Here is a 24,197-nt window from a genome sequence, read left to right as displayed (position 1 = left end):
CAGATGCCCGGTGGTGTCAGGAGAGCAGCTTCTGTACAGCACTGACCCCTCGTCTGATCGCCAAAGCGGCCTCCTCAGGGTGTCAGCAGTGGCGGCTGGCTGCTTTCTCAGCACTTTCACGCTCCCCCCCCCACCCCTGCCCGAGCAGGGCAGGCCCTCAGTCCCTGGGAAACAGCAGGAGCACAAACCAGGACCGTTGAGGTGAGGGCTGCTCATGGGATCCAGATGCCCAGGGTGAGCGGGACAGCTGCCAGGTGCCCTAAAGCTTGGCTCTGACTTCAGACTGAGAGGAAGGCGTGGCAGTGCCTCCAGACCTCCTGGCAGCTCTTGCAACAGGCAAGCATGCCAGCACTGAGTCAAAGCCACACTGGGCTCCACGGCAACTCGCTCGCTGCCCGTTGGAGACTGTGTATCTTGTCAGGAAGCTGCTGCCCTCAAGCTGGGCAGGATGGACACCCAAGCCTGTTGGGAGCATCAGCACTTGGAAAGGGGCCCAGGGTGGATACCTTTTGAGGACTGTAAGTCCCCTGACAGCCCAGGGGCCCTTCCCAGACTAGGGAACAGGGACATCGGTCAGGTCAGGTCCACCCTGAGCTGGCGCAGCCCAAAGCACAGTGCCTGGGTAGGAGCAGCCCTGGGTGGCTGTGACAAAGCAGGAGGGTGCAGTACAACGTGGCCTGGAGGCTCAGGCCTGACACCAGGCCAGCAGTGATAGTGGCATCTACACTGCCCTCTGTGGTGACGTGGGATGGCCCAACTGCAGGAAGGTCTGTCCCAGAGGAGAGGTAGCACAGTGACTGTCGCTAGGCTGCTGATAGGCATGTGTCACCGTGGGAGGCTACGAGATCCCCTTGGCTGTGTCCGGGATGGCTGAGAAGCCGCCCATTTCTCAGGTGTGTGGCACAAGGGTGATACCCAGGACCAACAGATGCGACTGGCGTACTAGGTCAGCTTGGGGAAGGCAAGGGTTTCTACGGGCCGAGCAGGGTGTGCTGGCCTGGCTCACCCTTGCCCACCTTCCCTACCTGTGCTGTCAGCCCCCACAGGGCTCAGTCGGGCTGTCCAGGAAGCTCCCGGTCCTGGTGCAAGGGTGTCGGTCAGGCTAGCAGACAGCACCACCTGTCAGGACAGGCAGGAGGGAGCCCCAGCCTGGCTCTACTGGGCTGCACTCAAGTGCTGGTCCCCAGGCCCAATACCCACTTGTCCATTCCTCAGGGACTCGGTCATTGAAAAACTCCGCTAGGGAAAAGTCATGCTGCAGGCGTGAACCGCAGCTGGAGATAAATGCTGTGTTGCAGGGAGCAGGACAGTACCTCCACATCGATGGCACGGCAGCCACAGCTTGGTGATACTTTCCAGCCAGGTGTCAAGCTGCTAATCAAAAACTCACAGTGCTGAAATGTTTTATTAAATTAAATGCACATTTCACATTTTATATATTACTAATGTCTCAGGTTAACTTAGGAATTTATGACTTCATAGGTAATAACAAAAAAGCTATAAAAGGACATGATTTTTAAATCACTTTTTAAAAAAACAACACAAAAGTGGTGACTTCAAGTATTCACAGCACTAACGGAGGCAGTAGACTGCCTAGGGGTCGGCCATGGTGGTCAAGGCTTCTCCCCATGTTGGGAATGTAGGGACACCATGGGGACACGTGGAAGACATGGTCACCTCTGTGCCAGCAGTGCCACGCGGCAGTTCTCTCGGAGCCTGGTGATGGTCGTCATGGACAAGCTCCCGGGTTCTGAAAATACTTTCTGGAAACAAAGCAGATTTCCTTTCAGAGTGAACCAGTCCAATGACATTTGTATCTCTGCTGTCCCTCACACTGCTCCAGAGACGGACAGACCCAAGGCTACAGGCTGGGTGCACAAGAGGCCACCAGTGTCCGTGGCTCCTGATATTGGCCCGTTGGGCTCTGGCCTGGCTCTGCCACATCTGTCTGTGTCTCCCAGACGGGCAGGATGTAGAGGCTGCTGGCCTCCTGTGGACCTAAGGGTCAGAATGACACCCAGGCTCCCCAGACTTCACCAGGCACAAACGCCAGCTTTCTCTGCAGAGCCAGGCCATGGACACCACCTCTGCCGCGGGCCAGGGGACTTCTGGAGACAGCTTGCCTGCCTGTGGCACAGCTGTGTGGAGAGGGCAGGAGCAGACAGGCAGGCATTGGTGAGGACTGCGATGGAGCTTTTCCCATCTGGGAGGCGAAGGGCCTCCTGTGGGAAACAACCCCACCCTGGGCTCCCAGAATCTCCAACGTGATAGTAAGGCCTCATTTTTGGACAGGGTCACCTATCATCTTTCCCACAGGCTTAGGTAAATAATGTCTCTCCCGCTCCTGGGAACCACAGTCATCTGGGAGTGAACCGGACAGGCGAACAAGCTGAGTTATGTCCACCCATGCTTCTGAGAGGTTTCATAAGGTCAGGACAGCCCCCAGAAGTAAAGCAGGGAAATGCGTTTTGACAGCTCTTTCTGAACTCTGAGGTATGAGTAAGAGCAGAGCTCCAGACACCATATGTGAGCAATGTCAGCCTTTACCAGATTCAAACAAAGCTACAGCTCTGATTTAGCCTGTGGACCGTGTTTAGCTTAAAACATGGAAGGATGGATCTCCACAAAACCCCAAAACCTAGATGGAAGGGCTGTGCAGGTTTTAGTAAGCACCCCACAGAGGTCAAGCTTAGGGGCCACTATGGGTCTCTCTCTGGGGCAAACCTGTTTCTTATAAGTCCAAGGGGGACAAGGCCATGGAGTCTCCCATTGGGTGCAAACTCAAGAGGAAAGGATGAGGAAAGGATGAGAACACTCCTAGACTCTGGCCGAGGCACTTGGGGCCCTGTACAGAGCCTCACACACCTGTCAGAGGGCTGACCCACCAACGAGATGAATGACAAGTCCGCATTTCACATTAAGGAGCTCACCCCATCTGCTTCTGAACCTATCACACCAACCTTTGCAACAGGGCACAATGCCTAGCAGCAGAAACAGTGGCCCTGCCTAGTCCTCTCCCGGGCCCTCACTTCACCACGGCTTGTTTCTGACCCAGACTCCTTTGATGTGTCGTTTGTCTCTTCCAGGATGCAGCGTCAGGAGGAAAGAGCTAGTCCCCAGTCTTAGAGCAGCCTGGGAGGGACTTCAGGCCTCTGCCGGGCAGGGACAGCTGCCCCAGGTCAGCACTGAGGCCGCTGGCAGACCACTGTCCTTCAGCTCCCAGAGATGAAGGAAGACAGCTGGGATGCAGCTCCACCGGGCAGCGCTTGCCTCGCATGCGTGGAGCCCCCCAGACTCAATCCCCAGCACACACACACACAAATGATGGAAAGGAGAGTAAGATCTGGGAAATAAGACAGGACAGGAAGGCCCAGCGCTCCCAGGAGAGGAGCCCATGAGGAGTTTCCTTTCAAGGACAGCAATCCTTCCCAGGTACACTCAGAGCTGGGAACACCAAAGGCCTGTAGTGCCAAAAGCGGCTCACAGCCAGAGCTGGTGATCCAGCTCAAGGCAGAGAATGACAGCAGTGGAGAATTGCCAGGAGCCCCCATCCCAAGACCTCCACTTACACCAAGAACTGAGAGCTGCTGGCATTGAAGCTTAGGGCCATTAACACTCGATGGCTACAGCTGCCAACCCACAATTTCTGTTCGAGCTGAGCAAGGACCCTTAGCCCATTGGCACTGCTCAGAAGCCCCTCAAGGGCCACCCCCTTTAGGGGCCTGTAGAAGAGGTGATGGCCGTGACAGCCAACAGCAAGCTCAAGAACCAGCCTAGATCTGATCTCCATCTCACCTGCAGCTGGGTAGCCACACGACGTGACAACCGTGCACGTGCGGCCCCCAAGCACAGGAAAAGGGCAGCCTCTGCCTGTGCCAGCTGGGTACAGGAGCCCCTTCCCTAGACTGAGCCCAGGCAGAGGGTCTGCTGCCCTGTGCACATTGGTCCCTGCGCTGCCCTGTCCAATGCGGAGGGGCCAGCATGGGTTCTCTAGCACAGCCCACTGCTCTTTCTGAAACGACCACCCAGAGCAGCACTCTGCACCACCCTCAGCTCCTGGCCAGGGAAGATGGGGAGAGGGCCAGGAGCCCCTGCCACCTCGTCAGAATCCATAATCCCCTCAAAGTAAGTGAGTGTGAAGCAAGCCCCACGGCCTGGCAGTGCCATTGCCTGTGGGCTCTGCTTGCAGCCTCGCCCCTCCCACAGGATGAGTCCACCAGCTGGCGACGATGGCTGGAAGCCCTGTGACCCTGTGAGGCGGAGCCTCGTGGACACGGCACCACACACACCTGGCGCTGTGGAAACAGGGATGGCAAGGCAGGGCCACGCTCTTCCCCCACACTTGCGACCTGGCCCTCCAAGAAGTCAGGCGGCCTTGGGCAGGGACCCTGCTGCTTTGCAAACAGGAAAGGAGGGACAGGACCCTAGACTCCACGCAGACGATGGCTACGGCACGAGCCCTCTGTGGGCAGGAGCACCCCTGCACGCACCTGCATGAACGTATGGCACTCCATCACAAAGCTCCCGCTGGTAATCTGCTTGAACTTGTCACAAATGTCAGGCACACTGGCAGCCTCCAGGATGAAGGCCTGGTGTTGCTTAATCAGGGTCAGGGCCACCCGGAAGATGATCTTGGAGCCTTCATTGAACAAACAGTCCCAGATGCGAAGCACAGTCTGCAGGATAGAGACCCAGTCACCTCCTCAGTGGCCCATGTCACGCCAGGGGTCGCCCTCACGCTCACCTCCACGGGCAGGATGTCCACAAACAGGCAGATGAACCAGCGGGATACCACCAAGGTCCACAGCACACCATGCCCATCCAGCAGGGCCGCCACCGCCGGCAGCTTCATCCTCACCAGCTCTGCGAGGACTTCCTGGTCTATCTTGAGCCCCAGCATGGCTGGGCTGTAGTAATCTGCCAAGCGAGGAGGCAGGGTGATGCCAGGAGCTCACACCACACACTGCACACGCCACCCAGCCCAGCAGCCTGTGCCCCACTGTGCCAGGAGAAGGCCACAGGCTCCCTCCCAGAAGAAGAGGACAGGGTACAGACTTGGCGCCTGGGAACTGGACTCCCGGAGCAAGGCCTCCCGGGATACCCCAGACACCAGAGGCAGGGGCCAGACGCTGGCCACACAGACCCCTTGTCAGCTGCAGACCTCTGCACACCCACGTTCCCAGCAGTGCTATTCACAACAGCTAACAGGTGCCCCGCAGAGACATGTGGGTAAACAGATGCCCTCTGTCCCTGGGCAGGACACTGTCCAGCCTTAGAATGAAGCCCTGACCCAGGCCACAGCACAGGCAGGTCCAGAGGACGCTATATTCAGTCAAACAAGCTGGTCACGCAGAGACAAGTGAATCAAAATGGATCAAAGATCTCCATGTTACCACATGGAGAAACACTGAATCTGCTGCAAGACAAAACGGGTGCAACTCTGGAAGTCACAGGCATAAGCAAGGACTCTCTGAACAGAACTCCAGTTGCACAAGAGATCACATCTAGAACCAACAAATGGGATCACATCGAGAAGCTTCTGCGCAGCAAAGGAAACCACTACCAGAGTGGACAGACAACCTACAGAACGGGGGAAAAATGTCTGCCAGCTACTCCTTAGACACAGGACCAACATCTAGAATACATGAAGAACTCAAACAGTGAGGACCCCCCAAAAAACAGCCCATCCATAGGTGGACCGGAGAGGTGAACAGACAACAAATGGCCAATAAATATGTTTTAAAATGTTCAACACTGCTGGCTATTAGAGAAATGCAAATTAACGATGAGATTCTACCTACCCCAGAAAGAACAGCCATCATCAAATTAAATAATAATAACAAATGCTAGCGAGGCGGGGGGGAGGAGCATTCCTACATTGTTGATGTGAATATAAATTGGTAAAACCACTGTGGAAATTAGTGTGGAGATTCCTCAAAAACCTAATGCTAAAAATTCTATTCCAACCAGCTATCCCACTCCTAGGTATCTTCCTGAAAGAATTAAAAGACATCACATTACATTGATAAGTGCATGCCCATGTTTACAGTAGCACAGTTCGTAATAGCTAAACCTTGGAAATAGGCTGTATGTCCATCAACAGATGAATGGATAAAGAAAATGTATTTATACACAGTGGAGTACTACCCTGCCATAAAGAAGCATGAACTTGGGTCCTCTGTAGGAAAGTGGGTGCACCTGAAGATCATAATGCTAAGAGAAACAAATCAGACACACAAATAAGGAGCAGAGTAAAGGATAACAGAAAACAGGGAGCTGGATCTTTCTCCGATGGGACTGGGATCAAGGGATGAGAAGGCATGGGAAGCTCCATTTGAAGCTGTATTGTCCACACACACCCACACCCCCAAGGATGGTGATCACTGTGTGCTCTAGATATGCATTAACAGAAGCAGGAGCTGGAGAGGGGAAGACTGTGAGCGTTTCTGAGTGGCCCCTGGGGTGCAGACTCATGTGAGGGCTGGTGCGGGGAGGGCGTGAGGTGGCGGCTGCCCGGGTGTGGACTCCACGCACTCCCAGGCTGTGCTTGGGAGCCTTAGGGCACCAACGTTGTGCAGCGTCCTCACAACAGAAACAAAACTCATGCTCAGACCAACACTTCCCACCACTCTTCCTGCTTTCGTTTGAAGAAGCATTTGTCTTAGCAGAAGATCTGTGGGCTTCTTTAGTTTTACATTGTTAATGGGATGTGTTATAATAATTTTTAATGCTTGATTTATGCTAACAGTGGACTCTACCAGGTTGATGGTGCCTGCCTGGAACCCTCAGGACTCAGGAGGCTGAAGCAGGAGTGAAAGGGAAAAAGTGTACAAGGAAAGATTGTTCTCCTTAAAACACTGTTCTATGTGAAGTTGCTCAGCTCTGTCACTGCTTTCCTGACCCCTGTAACCACGAGAGTGTAACCGAACATTCAGGATGCTTGATTGTACCAAGCTATGTGGTCATTAATCTAGTCTTGTAACTGATGGTCATTAATCTGGCCCAGTAACCAATGATCTCACCCTGCTAGCTAATCAGAAGAACTGCCAGGCTGTCCTGTCCTGCCTTTGTAACTCCTGCTTCTGCTTCATTTGAAAATGCTGGCTCACAGACACCCGCTGCCCGGCTCTTGTTGGAAGTTATACAAGCCAGGACCACCGGTATAAAATAAGCTGTAAACGGCCTCCTGACTTCCTTGGGGGTCATTCTTTTCCCAGACTCAGTTTTGCCAAGGCCAGCCTGGGCAACTTGGTGAGACCATCTCCAAACAAAAAATACAAAGGCCGGGGGTGGGGTGGATGGCTCGGTGGTGAGCACTTGCCCAGCATGCATGAGGCTCTGGGTTCCATCCCTAGTATCACAAAAGCAAAACCAAAGCCCCTGAGATTAAAGCTGCTGTCCCCTTTTACAGCCTCACTGCATCTGTCTCCCTTGCTTCCCATATAACTGAGGACACCCCATCCCCATTCCTGGTGCTGCTGGGAGGTGCAGAGCCCAGGGTGCCCAGCTCTCCGAGTGGCACCTTGGATAGCCGTGGCTGAGCTTGAGCAGCAAGGGGTTTGCAGAACCGCACAGTCTGACCTTGGCCCTGTGACAGAGAGGCTTAGACGCTTCCAAAAATAGAGGTGTTAAACACCCTGAGCTCAGGGCTGGGGCTGGGGCGCTGTCCTCTTCCCATGCCTCCCTGGTGTGCCTCTGCTCCTGGGGCGCCCACAGCATCCTCACCCCACCTGCGTGCTCCCTTGCTACTGCTGACAAGGCAGGGGACTTGGCCCTAGGTCCTCATGGTCCTCAGGGTCTGAGGCCACACATGGGACAGCCACAGAGGGTCAGCAGCTGTCTCCACAAACACTGCTGCAAGCACCTCTGCCCTCAGCCTCCAGACCTGTCACACAGCCCAGCACTCACACACACACACACACCAGCTCTCCACCTGCAGCTTTCAGGAGCAGACCAAAGGTCTCTAGTGTGCCCAGAAGACCTGCTGAGGTGGGGCAGGGTGGGCAGGAGGCATCACTCTTTGTCACAAGCTCCATGGAGGCTGAGCCTGCCCCGCAGTGACCCTAAAAGAACAGACCACCACAATCCCGGCAGCACACAGGGCTTGAACTCCACAAAGTGGGTGGCAGAGCACTGCCCCCACCCAGTTCCAGAGCTGTCTACACTGGGGCCAGGGAACCAGGCAGGCTCGGACACTGGCAGTGCCCCAAGCCCCACACTGGACCCTGTGGCCACTCCACCGAGTCTCCTGCCCGTGACTGAGGGCCGAGGACATGGGTACCATCCCATGACCCCATCAGTGAGCGGGCGCTGGAACTGTGACCAGGAGGAGCCCAAGAAGACTGACCTGTGGGCTGGGTCCCACACCAGCTCTGCCCACTGCGAGGGAGCCAGTGCCCACCAGGGCATGGGGTGCCAGCAGGTTCTGTGCCTTTCCATTTTCCTGTCCCCTACCCCAGGGCAGACTGGGGACTCGATTCCCTGGTGTGTCCCCTGCAAGGGCCAGGCATGCCGCTCTCTCTGGCCATGACTGACTGTGAGTTGGAGGCCACCAAGGATCAGCAGATGCAGGACAAGCTCCAAAACAGAGCAGCACCCCCTCCTCCAGAGATGCCTCCCGGCTCTGTCCCCGAGAGGGAGGTCGCCCCTTCCTGGCACCAGCACCACAGACAGCTGAGCTGTGTGCCCAGAACTGCAACACAAAACTGCATGCTAGCGCAGTCCCGGGGCACAGGGCAGCCCAGGAAGGTGAGAGGCAGACAGAACTGGGCTGCGGCCCCATGGCAGCGGCAGCGGCAGCGTGGCCGAGGATCTCAGCTCATCGCGATGCTCACTGCTGGGCCCTTCCTGGCCCCACTAGAAGCAGCTGTGCCATGGTGTCCTGGGAAGGAACAGCAACCAGTCTGTCCTGCCTCAGCACCCGGGCAGATGGGACCCGTGGACAGGGGCCCTGGGTCATTTTCAGTGGGGGGTCCTGTGGACGCTGGGGTCTACACGAGCTTTTCATTCCCCATCAAGAGAATTTAAACAGTGCATCAGACTGCAATAAAAATAAACCAACTGTTAAAGAGCCAGCCAGCATGGGGCATCCACTCTAAGGAGTTCACATCCAGCCTGGGCAACAAAGACTTCATCTCCGAACAGAATGAAATTTTTCATTTTTTTCTTTAAGCTTCTGTACATTTAGGCAGGTGTAGTGGGGCACCTGTCATCCCATCACTGGGGAGGCTGCAGTAGGAGGATCACTGAGAGTTTGAGGACAGCTTGCGCTACTTTGTGAGTGCAAGGCCAGCCTGAACTACATAGTGAGACCCTGTCTCAAGAAACAAACAAATAAATGTCTGTATATTTTGCTGATTCCTAAACCTATTTAGTAATGATCACTTTCAGTACTGATTTTTTAAGGCAAAATAAGTATTGCAAAACTTAACTGAAACAAATAAAATGTGCGTGGCGGGGGTGGGTCAAGCCCCAGACTTCCCTCTGAGAGGGAGGCTGCCCGGGAGCTGGGCATGGGCAGGGCGAGGGGTACCAGCTGCCACTTGGGCAGTCCTGGGGTCTGCTCCTTGAGGCACTGCTGCTGGGGGGGAGCAGCTGGCATCACCAGGACAACCCCCACGGCCCTGAGTGTGGCTGGCAGGATGGGGCACAGCCACCAGGAAGCCCACAGAAGGGCAGCGTACAGCCAAGATCCGCGCATGCCTTGCAGAGCCCTGAGCCTCCCTGGGCTGCAAGCTGCACCCACCTCTGGTCCTCAGGCCAGTGTGGGCCCAGCAGTGAGCCACCTGCCCTGCACTTCTCCAGGCAATGCCAGCTCCTCCAGCTCCTCACAGCCACTGTCCCTCAGGCACTTCCTCCAGCGGGGCAGCATCGCCCTGGCTGGCTCCTAGGAAGGCCGGATCTTCTGCCTTGAGCAGCAGGTCCTATGTGACACAGCCCCTCCACTCTAGGGGACACCGAGAAGTGGCCTCTGAGGTGAAAGTGACATCCCCAGCTGGCCCGTGTGGGCACCTTGGAGCCACCCCTCAGTCTGACCACTGGGGCAACCTCCTCCATGGAGTGCACTGGCACTGTGTCCAGCCACCCGTGATGACACAGCCAGTTCCAACCGCCCAGAGCACTGGCTGGCAGTGGCTGTGCTCAAGGCCAACCCACACGCAGCCAGGTAAGACCGCGCCTCTTCCTGCACAGGTGCTGTCACCTTCTCACCAGCATGTGGGCCGCCCAGTCCCTGTCCTGGCCCCGCTCTGAGAGGCTCCTGTGGAGCTTGTTCTCCTCCCTCCAATGCTCTGCATGCCACGCCCTGTTCTGTGACTTTCCAGGGCTCTTTCCATGGCCCAGAAGCTGATCCTCTGTCAACTGGGGATCAGACACCTTCTCCAAGCCAGCTCATCTTGCTCTGCTTATGGCGTCCTTTAACACATAAACTTGCCACACACAGCGTTACCTGCATCTTCCACTCTTTGGAGCCGTTTCAACCCCAGGCACGTCTGTGCCTTTTCTTCCGGTTCCAAGGCATTGCCATGCTCCAGTGGAGTCCTGAGTCCACCTGGAGCCAGACAAGGGTCTGGCTGAGCTTTCTTCTGTGCTGGAGGAGGCCAGAGGTCACTGCGGGCAGCAGAGCTCATGCTTTCCCCTGTTGGCTGGCAGATCTCCCAGGGATAGTGCCACAGCTAGTTTCTGGCCTCTGAGTCCCGTTCCATGCTCTCTCTTTCTGCAGCTGAGCACCACTCCACTGAAGTGTCTGCGTGTGGCTGAGCCCTGGGCATCCTGGGGTGAAGCGGCTCTGGGTCCACACAGCACTCTAGAGCACCTCGACTCAGGCTGCTGAGGTGCCTTTTATTCAGGATCTAAACTCTGGGTTCACCGAGAGAAGAGTGGCAGGACCTCAGGATACGCTGCCTCCCAACGCAGCCTAATGAGCCATTTACCTCTGTCTTCTGCAAGCTTTATTTAAAATTTTTATGTGGTGCTGGAAATAAAACCCAGGGCCTTGCCCATGCTAAGCAAGTGCTGAGCTACACCTTCAGGCCTTTTTTTGAAACAGGGTCTCACCGAGTTGCCCAGTCTGGCCTCCAACTTGCAATCTTCCTGCCTCAGCCTTCTGAGCGGCTGGGATTACAGATGCGCACCAGTCCTGACTTGTGCTTTATTTTTGATACTTACTTTTGCTTTTAAATTGGGACCTGTTTGAATTGCAACTTGGCTCCAATGACTCTAGCTGCTGATACAGAATGAAGGGACGGCCCCTCACTCTTTCCTTTCCACCCCACGCTCTCTCCATGCTCTGGGTGGTGCTGCTGTGTCTGTCTTCCACGGGGACCACGGTGTGACACTGTGCATCCAAGACGCAGGGCAGAGCGAGGAGACAGCAGCCTGATGGGCAGAGCTCAGCACGGAACCGACGTCCATGGTGATCCGGGGCAGCCAGGATGCCTCACAGCTTCTGCCCCAGCCAGCCCCTCCTGCTGTGCCGGGCTGTGCTCCCCATGCTGCTGTGACGGTGTCGCCACTGGTCCTGGCTCTGCATCTGGGCACCACGTCCTCACGTCCCAGCCGTTGGGTCTGACGGTGGCCCCACTGCGGCACTCACTTCCACACCGGGCTCCTGTCTCAGCAGAGGTCAGAGCTGTGGGCCAGCACAGCCCTCGGTGCCTGCACGGACTCGCCCCTCGTCACGGTCCCCTCACCTGCAGGGTGGCTCCACATGTGGCACAGCTGCTGAGGGCGGAACTGGGTCGCAGCATGGCGTTGGTGTGGCCGGCGCTGCTGGCTTTTCCCAGCTCTGTGGCCAGACTCTCGGCTTCTGTATGGAGAGGGACTCTACTTGGTCCTTGTCTACACTGTAGTCCATCCCTCGGCTGCGTGTAGTCCACACCTACAGTGCAGCTGATGCCCACACTGGTCCACGTCCATGCTGTAGTCGACACTGACACTATGGTCCTCATCTACACTGAACTCTGCTAACACTGGCAGCGATTCTTCCTTGGAACCGAGAAAGGGGGAAGACCCCAAAAGGACTCACCCCAAAAGCTCTAGCAAGTGATGATTACAGGACTGACCATGCTCACAAATTCAGGAACAAATTTCCGGGAAGCCATACGAGCCCCTTGGGATGTGGGACCACCACAGACCCCAAGAAGGTTCCTTCCTGGGCCACATTCCCATGGGGTGGGCAAGGGCCCTGCAGGACAGACAGTCGAACCCACACCCTGAGCAGAGGCCACAGAAACCTGCAGCATCCAGAGATGATGGCTGCCCAGGCCAGGCCACCCGCTTGGACCATCTGCTTTTCTTAGCTCAAGTGGAGAAAGACCTCAACTGCCACACAAGGCCACTGTGTTTCCACCCCACCCTGCCTGGCTGGCCAGTTACCTCCATCACCACAAAGGGGGCGGGGCAGGTGCGTGTGCTGGTCCACATACCAGGCAGGATTCGTCCAATAAGAGCGTCTAAGAGCCAGAAAGATTCCTCTTCACTCTTTGTGATAAGGATGAGATATCCTGCTATGAAATTCATTCCCTGAAATCAGAAAAACAAAAAACAAAATTCACACTGAGTTTTAACCTGTTCCCACTGGCTCAACCACGGTGGTCCATGAGCTACTGTCCCATCAGGCGCTCGATACCACTGGGGGTACAAACTGGTCTCATCGCTTTTATCCATCTTTTTACTAATTAATTTTATTTTATTTTTTTAAATTATTTTAAAGAATAAAAGAAGGATAACATAGTAATGGGGGGCTTACTGAATTACAGACAAAGTGGTAGGAAATTATCAGTGGTTCTTATTTTACATAATGTTATCTACAAGACAGTTTCTCAGGAAAACAGACAAATAGTGAGCTACAGACAAAAGTGGTAGGTTATTATCAATGGTTGTTGTACTATACTTTGGTATCTTCAAAGTGGTTTCTAAAGAAAATAAACAGAGCTACACATGAGTGACCAATGAATAATCATCGACTATTTTCAATGGTTGTTGTAGGAAACACATAGTAGTAAACATACATCCATTTAAGAAATAGCATAGGAACAATACAAACATTACAGAGCTATGGACAGATTAGTAGGAAAATATCAATGGCTTCTGTAATACGTGGTGGTATCTTCAAAGTGGTTTCTCAGGAAGACAGAGATATGCAAGAAGGATCTAATAAGTAGTTACAGCCTAAGGGTTGTAAAAAATAGTGTATTACCTCCTCACCAGTAACTCCTTTCACTGAGGTGTGACGGCTGGAAGGAAGGCCAGGACTGAAAAGGACTGAGAGACTTGCACCTGTGTCTAGCAACAGGCTGTTTTCTTTTTCCTCCATAGGCATGATTACCCACGGCTCCTCCATGAAGATGACAGTCTGGCCAGGGGGAGAAGGCAGAGTATGCCCTGGGCCCCCTCTTTCCTGTTTGACTAACTGGTAGGATGGGTCTGAGCTCTGGGCCTCCACTTCAGAGGGCAGACCCATCTCCAGTGGTCACCTTTGCATGCAGGGCATGGCCCAGGGGGCGTCTTAGGGCAGTTCCTCTTGAGGTGGCCTGGCTTTTAACAGTGGTAGCAGATGAATGCAGTCGTCGAGTTCTTCTTGGGGCCCCAGGAATGACTTAGGGTCTGTTTCTCTTAGTGCTGCAGCAAGAGCAGCTGCTTTTTCTCGGTCTCTTTGTTTTCTCTCCTTGGCCTCCTCATCACAGCTATAGAATACTGAGGAGGCAATTCTTACTAACATCTCAAGTGAGCCATCTGGAGCAAAAGCCATTTTTTGTAGGTTTTTCTCTCCAGCCTCCCAGCGCATTGGGACCCCGCAACCACTTAGTGTCCTCTCCCTAACTGTCAACACAGGCAGCAGGAATCTCGGTGCAGACCTTTCTGGAGCTCAATGCATTCCTCCACCGCAGCCTGTACTGTCAGGGGAAGAATGGCTTCCAGGAGGTCTCCCCAGGTGTTGCACAAGGTCCTCCTGGTTTCCAGCCTCCGAACGGCTCTTGTGACCCCAGTCATCTAGACCTCTGAGTCATCAGGCGTAGTCTATATTGTCGTGTTCACTGAGTCCTTGTTCAGCAGCTGCTCCTCCACTGACTCTGGACCTTTCTAGTTCTCAACGGCAGGGGCAAGAGTAACCCCGTTGTGTGGCATGTATTCCCAGGCGTTTCTCCGTGTCAGGATGATTCACGCATGTCCCCAGGCAGGCCTCTGCAACCAGTGCATGGTGGGCCAATTGTGTCATTGCTTCTCTGTGCCATGATAGTTCTTGGCCACACAGCAGTGGCTGGCCTGAGGGCCGCGTGGCTTCCCAGGCACCAGCTGCCTGCCTCCCGGGTGCCTGTGCTGCTAGGGTCCAGCCCAAAGGCCGGCGCTCCCTGCTGCACTTACTAATCAATTTTAAAACCCCTGACAGGACAGTCATGCATGGACCACTGGCAGTTCAGGCCACCCAGCAGTGAGAATCACAGCCCCACCCCAAACAGGTTAAATGCACCTCACACAGTCCTGTGACTGCTCAGCCACTCTGATATTCCTGCTCCCCTAAATTAGCAGGCCTCACACAGTCTTGAGGTAGCACTTGAGAGACACTAGGAGTTGGCCAGGCCATGTGTTTAGATAACCTAAGTCAAAAGGAATGAGGAGGGGTCGGCCATGATGGTACACATCTGTAAGCCCTGCACTCAGGAGGCTGAGGCAGAAGGGGCCTCAGAGTTTGATGTTAGCTTGGATGAACTAGCCTGAACTAGCCTGAACTATATAGTGAGACCCTGTCTCAAAAAATAAATTAACTAATTCATTAAGAAAGAAGAAAAAGTAAACATCTCACCCTGAGTGCCACCTGGAATAGAAAATCAAAGACCACCTTGGAGGGGCTGCAACTACCACCATTCCCAAAACACGAGGACAGCAGGGACAACATTTATAAAACACTGAGGGTCTTGGCCTCATGGTGGATGCTGGGGTGCTTGTGATCGAGACCCTTTCGGGAAATGTCCAGTGCACACTTTCCAAACGGCAGGCATCATCAGCAAAGCCCAGTGAGTGGCCCTCTTAGCCCAGGGGCACAGCCTGGGTAGCTGAGGGTGTGACTCAGCGCCACTCCAGGGATGGGTTTAACACTGCTCCTGTTCTCCGTGTGCATCCATGTGTCCACGGCAGACATGTATTTCTCTAGTAGTAAGGGAAACCCAGCCTCTGCCACCCAGCAGAGGCTGCAGAGGGGGGCTGGCACCGAGGCTGCAGATGTGAGGGTGTCCAGGGGCATAGCGTGATGTCAGCACACTGCCCACACCACTGCCACACCCAACCACCCATGCCACCCCAGAAGCAAACCCCACAAACACAACTTAGCAACAGGCTGGTGGGACGGAGACCCGGTGGGCCCCAGGGGCTGTGACACGGGGCACACGCAGTCATCTCAGGGACCACAGTTACATGAGCTCTCCATGTCTCTCTGGGTGTGAAGGTGCGCCCAAAGCCCAGGCTTCTGCTGAGATCCCCACCTGCACCACAGGGCAGGGCCTGGAGCCAGGCCTCAGCAGGTGTCACAGTCCAAGGAAGGTGGCCCTACCCAGGAGGACAGGGACCTGAGGAAAAGGGCAGTGGGCGCAGACACCTGGCAGAAAGCACCTACATGGAGGCAGAGGCAGAGGTGGGGCAGCAAGCTGGGGAGCAACTGGGGGAATGACTGGGACAGTGGCAGCCACAGGAGAAATGGAGGGGCCGAGACAGAGCCACCGTCTTTGGAGTTCTGCGGCCTGAGCCACCCATCTGTGGCTCTAGTTACGGCAGCCTGCGTATGCGTGTGCATGCGTGTTGGTGCGTGTATCCCAGAACAGGTGAGCTCTGGTGGAATGCTGAAATTTACAATCCTGAGCCAGGTGTGTGGTGTATACCTGTAATTCCAGCACTCAGGAGACTGAGGCTGCAAATTTGAGGCCAGCCTGGGTTACATAATGAGACCCTGTCTTAAAAGTAATAAAATAAAATAAATAAAATTGTGCACAGAAGGCAGAAGGGTGAGGAGAGAAAATAAAAAGGATCAAGATACACAAGGACCCAAGAGGAACATATTCATGAAGTGTTGCAAACATATACAGGTAAAAATGTTAAACTGAAAAAAAGAAACACAACTGTGCTATTTTTTTTTTCCCCCCCTCCGGTACCGGGAACCGAACTCACAACCTTGCGCTTGCCAGGCAGGCGCTTTTGCCGCTGAGCTAAATCCCCAGCCCCAACTGCGCTATTTTTAAGACCCCCAAAGAACAGCAAGGATGAGGCTGTAAAAGACATTCTGTCTCCACTCCTAAGGCCACGTTCTTGTTCCGGGACAGAGGGAGGCACCCTGGTGCTGAGGCTGAGGATGCGGCCCTATTCTGCGCAGGGGATGTCCAGGGGCAGAGCAGGCAGCATTCAGTACTGGGACAGGCTGAGCCTCTGGGACCCCTCGGCCCTCTGCCAACGCCCTTCAGGGCTCTTCCTGCTTCGGTCACGCCTCAGTGTCCCTCACGCTCGCTCCCAAGGACATCGTGTGACAGCACACAGCCCACTCCTAGCTTGCAACCTCCCCTCTGCCACCTGATGCCAGGCATCCCAGCATCTCAGACACGGGCGCAGCCACTGGAGGTCCCAACTCAAGGCTAGCAGAGGGGGCCCCGCACCTGCACCTGTGGTGCCAACCATACTCCCTGCCCACTGTGCCCCCCCCGCCGGCCAGTGCAAATCTGGGCTGGGCTCACCTGGCAGTAGCCCACGCCCTGGTTGTGGAGCCCATAGGCCAGCAGCACATTGAACAGGGCCTTCTGCAAGCAGGGCTGGGCTGTCTTCCGGAACCTCACGTTGTCTGGGAAAGTTCGATTCAGGTCTGCATGAAGATCACCAGTAATCACCATTTGGGCTCAGTGGCCCACACGTCTGCCCCTGTTCTGTTCTGTTCTGTGACAGGGTCTTGCTATGTAGCTCCGGTTGGCCTTGAACTCAGAGTGATCCTCCTGCCTCAGCCTCCTCAGTACTGGGATTATAGGCAGGCACCCCACGCCCAGCAAAAATAACTTTCTTACTTTATTTTTGTGCTGCTGGGGATGGTACCCAGGACCTTGTGCATTCTACATGGGTGCTCACACTGAGCAGCACCACCAGCTCTGCCTTCTTGAGTCACCCCAAGCAAGGCCCAGCTGACCTTTGCTCCATGTGGCCGAGCCTCTGCATGGATCAGCCGGGGGCGGGGGACAGGAGCTGAGGATCCCCAGTGTCCTCTCCCCTGGAGTCAGGGGTGGCAGAGCGACCCCTGGCCAGACTCAGGATGACGTCTGGGAACTATGCACAGAGCCCCAGGAGGCTTCTGGATGCCAGGCCATGGTCAGGAGGGCAGGCAGGGCGGGGCCCCTCAGAGGACAGGCAGCACTGAGACGGGGCTGTGCCACACTGCAGAGGCCTGACAGAGCTGGACACAGAGCCCTGAGCAGCCACTTCACAGCAGGACCCTGTGGACAGCCGAGGAGTGAGGCTCCTCAGTGCCCTCCAGGGACAAAGGGACAAACAGCCTGGTGTCTTTGGGCAGGGACACCTAACATTCAGTGGAGGCGAGACCGGGTTTAGTACTTTACAGCCAGCAGCTCCCGGCCCGTGGTAATAGAGGACAGCAAGGACAGAGATGTGCCTGGCAGGTCCCCCGCGTGGAGTGACAGCCAGGCCACTGCACCAGCGTGGGTCCCGGGCCACCACCGACTGCACTCTTCTGAGAATCCCGGGGCACGCCTGTGTTATTCATTTTCTGGAGAGCTACAGGCACTCGAATATCTGCCAAATGGATTAAATAAAAACAGTCTCCCCTGTGAACACCTCAGTTTTAGTTTTTCTCCCAAAATGTAATTTTCAACTAAAGTTAGCTGTTGTTCTTTGTTTTTGTGCAGCACTGGGGGTGGAATGCAAGGCCTCTGCGCTGAGCTATATCCCCAGCCTTTAAAAAACTTTTTATCTTTTGAGACAGGGTATTGCTAAGCTGTCCAAGCTAGGTTCAAACTTGCCATCCTCCTGCCTCAGCTGGAATGCAGGGATTACAGGCTTGTATCCTGATTCAACTTCCTTCCTGAATTCCCTTGGCCACGGGTGGCTTCCCACCTCTGTGCCTGGTCTGCCCCCTGCACGCCAGCTGCTCACCTGTCCTGATGGCTTCCTCCAGGTCGGGCTTTCCCTCTCCCTGCAGCAGTTGCTGGTAGTAGCTGGGGTTCTGCTCCATCCGGGCCTGCGCTCCACTCACGGCCAGCCACACTCGCGCCCGGTGCTCCAGCGGGATTCCTTTCCGGACATAGCGCTTCACTGGAACCAACCAAGAGGACAGCAGACTGAGCTCAGCCCCAAGGGTCCAGCGCACTATGCACACCCGCACTCTCAGACCTTCTGTGGGCACCAGTCTTCCTGGCTCAAACCTGAAAAGCATCCAACGCTTCGAACACCTCCACCCAAACCGGCACCCATGCTCTAACATCCTCCACAGACACTTGCCCTCCATGACACACATGTGGCAGACACTTAAGTGCTCGCACACTGCTCCACGGCCCGCCCAGAGGGGCAAGCTGGCTCCCGCTGGACTCTCCCACCACCCACACCGCCTCCAGCCCCCTCGGGACACGCGGCCCAGCTGGGGAGGGGCCCACAGCAGACACAAGGCCCTGGTTACACCCAACACCAGGCACAAAAACAAGAGGAGCTGCTCTGTGGGGTGCGGGATGGGCAGGGATGTTCCGTGGCCTGGCCTGGGGGGCATGGTGGGGCCAAGGTAGGGGTGGCAGAACCTGCAGGCAGCCGGCCGAGACGAGGTACAGGCAGCGTGAATCGGCGGGGACTCTGTGGCAGGTGTCCCTGGGCTGCCTACTGCGACCCCTCTGTCTTGTGGGGGGAAGGGATTAGAAATGTTCTCATGACCACAGAAACAGGACCAGAAACCAAACCCCAGAGCTGCCCTCTCCACCGCAACATGTGCCTGGGCTCCTGCTCCTCCCAGGCAGGAGCTCCACGCGAAGCTCACTCACAGGGGCCACCTGGGTGTGCCCCGGGCCCTTCATGACTGCTGCCAGCAAAACAGCTAATTTCCAAAGCCAGTGTTCCCTTTGGGGATTTCATTCTAAATACCATTATTTTCAGCTGTACTTTGGAAGTGCTGGAGTTCAAATGTTGCATGTCTACTAGGCCAGTGGCTGAAGGTTTGGCCCCAGGACCAGCCATTAGGTAGGGCCTGGAGGCAGACGGGGTCGGCATTGCCTTGGGGAGGACTGTAGGTCTAGGCCCCTCCTCATCCTCTCTGTATGTTTCCTGGCCCTGAGGCCAGGGTCTCTCTCAGGGGTGCACCAGGGCACAAAGCCACAGGGTCAGCCAAACACAGACCATGGGCCAAACTCAACCACTTCCCTTCAAAGGTGATCAAACAACAAGAAAAATAAATAAAAGTTCCATCAATGGCACCAATTCCACAAGCTGACACACAAAAACAAAAATCTGAGTTGTATTTAACACACAAGAAATTATAAGAATGATCACACAGGTCCTGCTCAGGAAAGCACCAGTGAACCTGAGCACTTGCTACTCCAAGTCCCAGGGGACCCACAAGATGGTGATCTAGTCCAGAACACCTTAGGTCCACAGTCCCCGGGGCCTGCCACTCCAAGAGGGGAACCTGAGGGCCCTCATGGGAGGACCAAGTAGGACAACCAGGAAGGCCCAGGGCAGGGAAGGACAGACACCAGCACCTCCCACCAAGAGCCACAAACAGCCCTGGAATCCTCCCTGCAGCTTTCTAGAGATCCCGTGTCTCTGGAACCACGTGGCACCCTTGGTCTACCTGCTCTGCAGCGTGACCTTAGGGCATGAGCTTAGTGTCAGCCATACAGTTCTGGTACAGATGCTACTAATTCAGATGGCCATCCCTCCATGTCCCCTGACCCAGGATGCTGACACTGAAGGCCTCTGGCTGCAGGCCTCACAAGCCCTCCAAGGGCAACTAGCCAGAAACACTACGTGCCAGTCCTTTTCTGCAGAACAGCAAGGGGAGGGTCAGGCCCAACTTACAGCAATACCAAAAGAATAGAAGAGGAAAGGTATAAATCAAACAAAGCAGGATTGGAATGTTGAACACTGCCAAAGAAACTTACGACCTACTCAAGGGCAGAACTACACCATGTTCACAAACTGAAGACTCAACATTAAGATCAGTTCTTTCCAAACTGATCTACAGACCCTCTGCACCACTCCTACCCATGACCCAGGAAAAACACTGCAGAAAACGATGAGCAGATCTTAAACTTTCTACATACAGCAAAAAACAAAACAGTTTTGAAAATGATGTTGAGGGGGTTAAATTATCTTTTTTGTTTATTTATTTTCGTCTTTGAGACAGGGTCTCACTATGCAGTTCAGGCTGGCCTTGAGCTCACTTTGTAGCCCAGGCTGGTCTCAAACTCACAATGATCCTCCTGCCTCAGCCTCCCGAGTGCTGGGATTACGGGGGTGCACCACCATGCCCAGCAAGTTATCTCATTTTTAAGGCTGATTATAAACCTCCAGTGAAAAACCTGCTATTAGTGAAATGCCAGACAAGGAGATTAATACAATCTAGTATATCACGGAAAAGAATCCAGAGGTAGACTTACACAAAAAATCAATTGTTTTGACAAAGTTGCACAGGAAATCCACAGAAGATAGCATAGTCGACCAGTAAAAGAATCCCTAAAATAAAAATACCAACAGCATAATATGACAGCAGAAGTGCACACTTAGTGTGCACACATTTTGGGTGGGAGCACAGATTTGTCCAGTCACTTTAGAGGAAGGCTTTTGGTACTAAGAGTGCGGTTGTTGCTGTGACTATGCCTGACCATGTGGTTCAGGAGTCTTTGGAACTGGCTTGTGGAAGGGTTTGGAAAGGTTTGGAGATGCCGGCTGAAGAAGCACAGCTGGGACAGCTTAGGCTGTTCTGTATCGGAGATTCTGGTCAGAGCTCAGAACATCAGCAGGCTGACAGAAATCCTGCTGGTAAAGAATGGGCTCAGGTGGTTTCTGGGAAGGGCTGCACTGGCTGCTGGACACCAGATGATGTGTGTTACACTTTAGCAGAAAGTTTATCGGCATTTCACTCATGTCCAGAGACTGTCTGAGACTGAGATAAGGGTGGCAGACTAATTAATCTGGCAGAAGAAATTGCAGGGCAGCTGAATGTTGGGGCAGTGGCATGGCTATTGTTGGGGGCTTTTAGCTAGATTTATGTTGAGAATCAAGAGAAAAGAGACCAGCAGAATGATTCAAAATGCTGAAGTTTGGCCAGAAAGGAAGCTCCAGTAAAGTTGTGGCCTGAAAAGATGGCATAGAGGAGAAATTAGTTGCTAAAAGACGAGCAAGAAAAAGCAAAGTATTTTGGAAAACAACAGAAAAGATGCCCTGGGAACATCGTAAGACCCAACAGAACACCAGCCTTTGCAGCCTCACAGTTGAAAAGGTGAAAGGCTTTGCTTTGAGAAGAAAATCCCAGCACACCATGCTCCAGAATGGTGGCACCCAACGGAAGTCATTCCTCAGGATTTGGTTCACAGGCACTCGACCCCAGCTGCCAAGACTGCAAGAAGCCTGGCTACTGCTTCAGCTGGCAGCAGAACTTGGCCTCATCTATGTAGTGCTGATTTGGGTGCACACAGACTGGAAGAGTTGTGGGGTCAGGAAGGCTTCCGCCCCAGTTTCAGAAGGCCTGGGAGACCAGGCAGTGTGCCTGAGAGGGCAGTGTGTGAAGCTGTGGGTGTGAAGCCTAAGGTGCACAGGAGACCCCAGAAGTTTGAAGAAGCCAGGAATGTGGATTATCTGAGAAAAACTGCAAGGGGGAAGCAGAGCCAGCCCAAGAGAGCAGTTGCAGGAACTTTTCTGTGGGAGTCACAGTGCCATAGGGGTGGAGCCACCCAAGCCCTTTGGGCTCACGTCTTGCCACAGATTGCCGGTGATGCTGGAAGTGGAACTGTGGGGTTTAATGCTTGCCCTGCTCAACCTTGGACCTGCTTTACTCCCACTCCTTACCATCCCCGTTTGTAACTTTGGGATAGAAATGTCTATCTTGTGCCACTGAATGTTGGAAGTGTTTAACTTTCTTTTCAGTTGTACAGGGAGTCACAGCTAAGAGTTTGCCTTATGTCTCAGAGGAGACTTTGGACTTTTCAGCAATGCTGACACTGTTAGAACTGTGGCAACTTGGAGGTGGACTAAATGCCTTTTGCATAAATGGACTGCATGAGTCTTTGTGGGGTTAGGGGTGGAATGTTATGTTTGTGTCTGCGTGGCCCCCCGAAGCTTCATGTAGTCATAGGTGGGGCTTTTTCAGAGGTAGCTGGATCTAGAGTGTGTGATACTGGGATTAAGGGTGCATGACTACTACGTCAGCCCAGTGACTGGTTTAGCACCATCCTAATCCCACTAGCCTCGACAGACTAGAAAAGGGGGAGCAAGAAGCTGCTATAAACACTCTTGCTTGCTTTGCTACCTTCTGCCTGCCTCTGTGATGCTGATCTGCTACTCCACCCTGTCTTGCAGCCAGCCAACTGTGGACTCAAACCTCTACAAACTGTGAGCCAAATAAACCTTTTCTCCCTTAACTTTGGGTATCAGGTATGTTTTGTCTCAGCAATGAGAAAAGTAACTAGACACCTGAGAGGAAAAGCCACAGACACCACGTCCTGTCTGAAGGTCACCTGCTAGACAGTTCAAGCTGACCCTGAGCAGGTGCATCTGTGTGTGTGCCTGTGTGTGTGTGAGCACACGTGTGTGTGATCTGTACAGGAGGCTGGGGCCCAGGGGTGGAGAGAAACAACCTCACTCTGCATCCTTTAGTGTGATTAAAATGTTCACCATATGGATAAGTAACATTTCATACAATGCCAAAGTTAGAAGGCCAGTCAAATTTTAAGAATCCTAGAAAAATAAAAGTAGATGCCTGCTGCAAACGTTAGCACACAGGGCAGCAGGGATGGGCATACAGTAGCCTGTTTGCTTCGAGGTCCTTCCCCTTCTGACTCTGCCAACCTACTTGATGCCCTGTGGCCAGTGCTGAGCATAGCCCAGGGCCCCGCCCACCCCCAGCAGCAACAGGCCCGCCAAGGAGGGAGCCCCATGGGCCACCCACCCCAAGCACACAGCAAGTTCCACAGATGCCCCCCCAGCACTGCTATACCTATTGCATGTGCGGCACCATCTCAGCCTGCTCTCTGCTGGAGCCCCTTCCTGTGGCTCCCTCCGACAACCCCGCCCCGCCCTCCCTCATACCGGTCCTATCTGGGTCACCAGGAGTCCTCATTAACTTTCCCACTTTCCGGGAGCAACTGGGGACATGCTGTGCCCACGCCCTCACCAGGGCTGGCTGGTAATGCTGCCCAGGGCCCACACCTGTCTGATTCTTTACCAAGCAGAGAAGTCCCGTCCTGGCCAGGGAGGCTCCAGGACTCAGCAGCAAGGAAACAAAGGTCCTACAGGCAGGCAGGATCTTGGGTTCTGGTCGGAGAAAGACCAGACTGAAACTAAGTAAGACCCCGCTGCTCAGACAGCCTCGGAGTCCGATCTGGGAAAGCGGCTGGTTCAGCTTCTGGGGCGCTGGGGCCGTGCCTCACCCCTCCTCGAGGTGGGAGACCCATTTGTCCCCAGCCCCAGTGCAGCCCGTTTGGAAGGGACTGTCCTCCTCCACCCCCACCGGGAGTGTCCCACGTGCTCAGCTGTTGCTCCGAAGCAGGGTGGACTTTGCCCACCCTCGGGGAGGGCGCGACCCGGGAGGCGACCGTGTAGGTCCCTGACACCCCGCCCGGCGCACCGCCCCAAGATCATGGGCGGGCCTCCACCTCCCGGCTCTGGGCGTGGGGCGTCGGTGTCGAGCCGCCCTGGGGGCTGCGGTCGGGGCCGACGGTGTCGGGCCCCGGCTGGGGACGTGGGCCGCCTCACTCACCCGTTGCGGTCCTGCTCAGGCCGCCGTCCGCCCGCAGCAGCCGCGACCACTTCAGGGCCCTCCGGGTGAGCACCGCCAGGTAGGCGGTGAGGAACTCGTCGTAGGCGGCGTAGTCGAAGTCTTCGGGCCGCTCGAACCCGTACGGGTCCACCCTGCAAGAGGCGGACAGCGGCTGCCAGGGGTCCCCGCGGGCGGGCCGGGCGAGCTCCCCTTGCTCCCCACCCGTGCGCCCCCGTGCGCCCCCGTGCGCCCCGCCCCC

At 54.8% G+C, this 24,197-nt stretch overlaps 1 protein-coding gene across 1 annotated transcript; it reads right to left on the bottom strand.

Annotated features, from left to right (window-relative positions):
• Positions 1–1,589: 1,589 nt before the first annotated feature.
• Grtp1 (growth hormone regulated TBC protein 1) lies at positions 1,590–24,090 on the bottom strand (the record flags this gene model as incomplete). Its single annotated transcript, XM_005374221.2, is given in 7 exon segments — positions 1,590–1,763; positions 4,491–4,676; positions 4,745–4,917; positions 12,426–12,522; positions 16,716–16,840; positions 18,136–18,294; positions 23,939–24,090. Coding segments are annotated over 7 exon segments (982 nt in total), but the record flags the coding sequence as incomplete, so codon positions are not given.
• Positions 24,091–24,197: the final 107 nt, after the last annotated feature.

The sequence above is a fragment of the Chinchilla lanigera genome, unplaced genomic scaffold (assembly GCF_000276665.1).
Source record: "Chinchilla lanigera isolate Chin_1 unplaced genomic scaffold, ChiLan1.0 scaffold00003, whole genome shotgun sequence".
NCBI lineage: Eukaryota > Metazoa > Chordata > Mammalia > Rodentia > Chinchillidae > Chinchilla > Chinchilla lanigera.
This window is presented reverse-complemented; position numbering and strand designations above follow the sequence as displayed.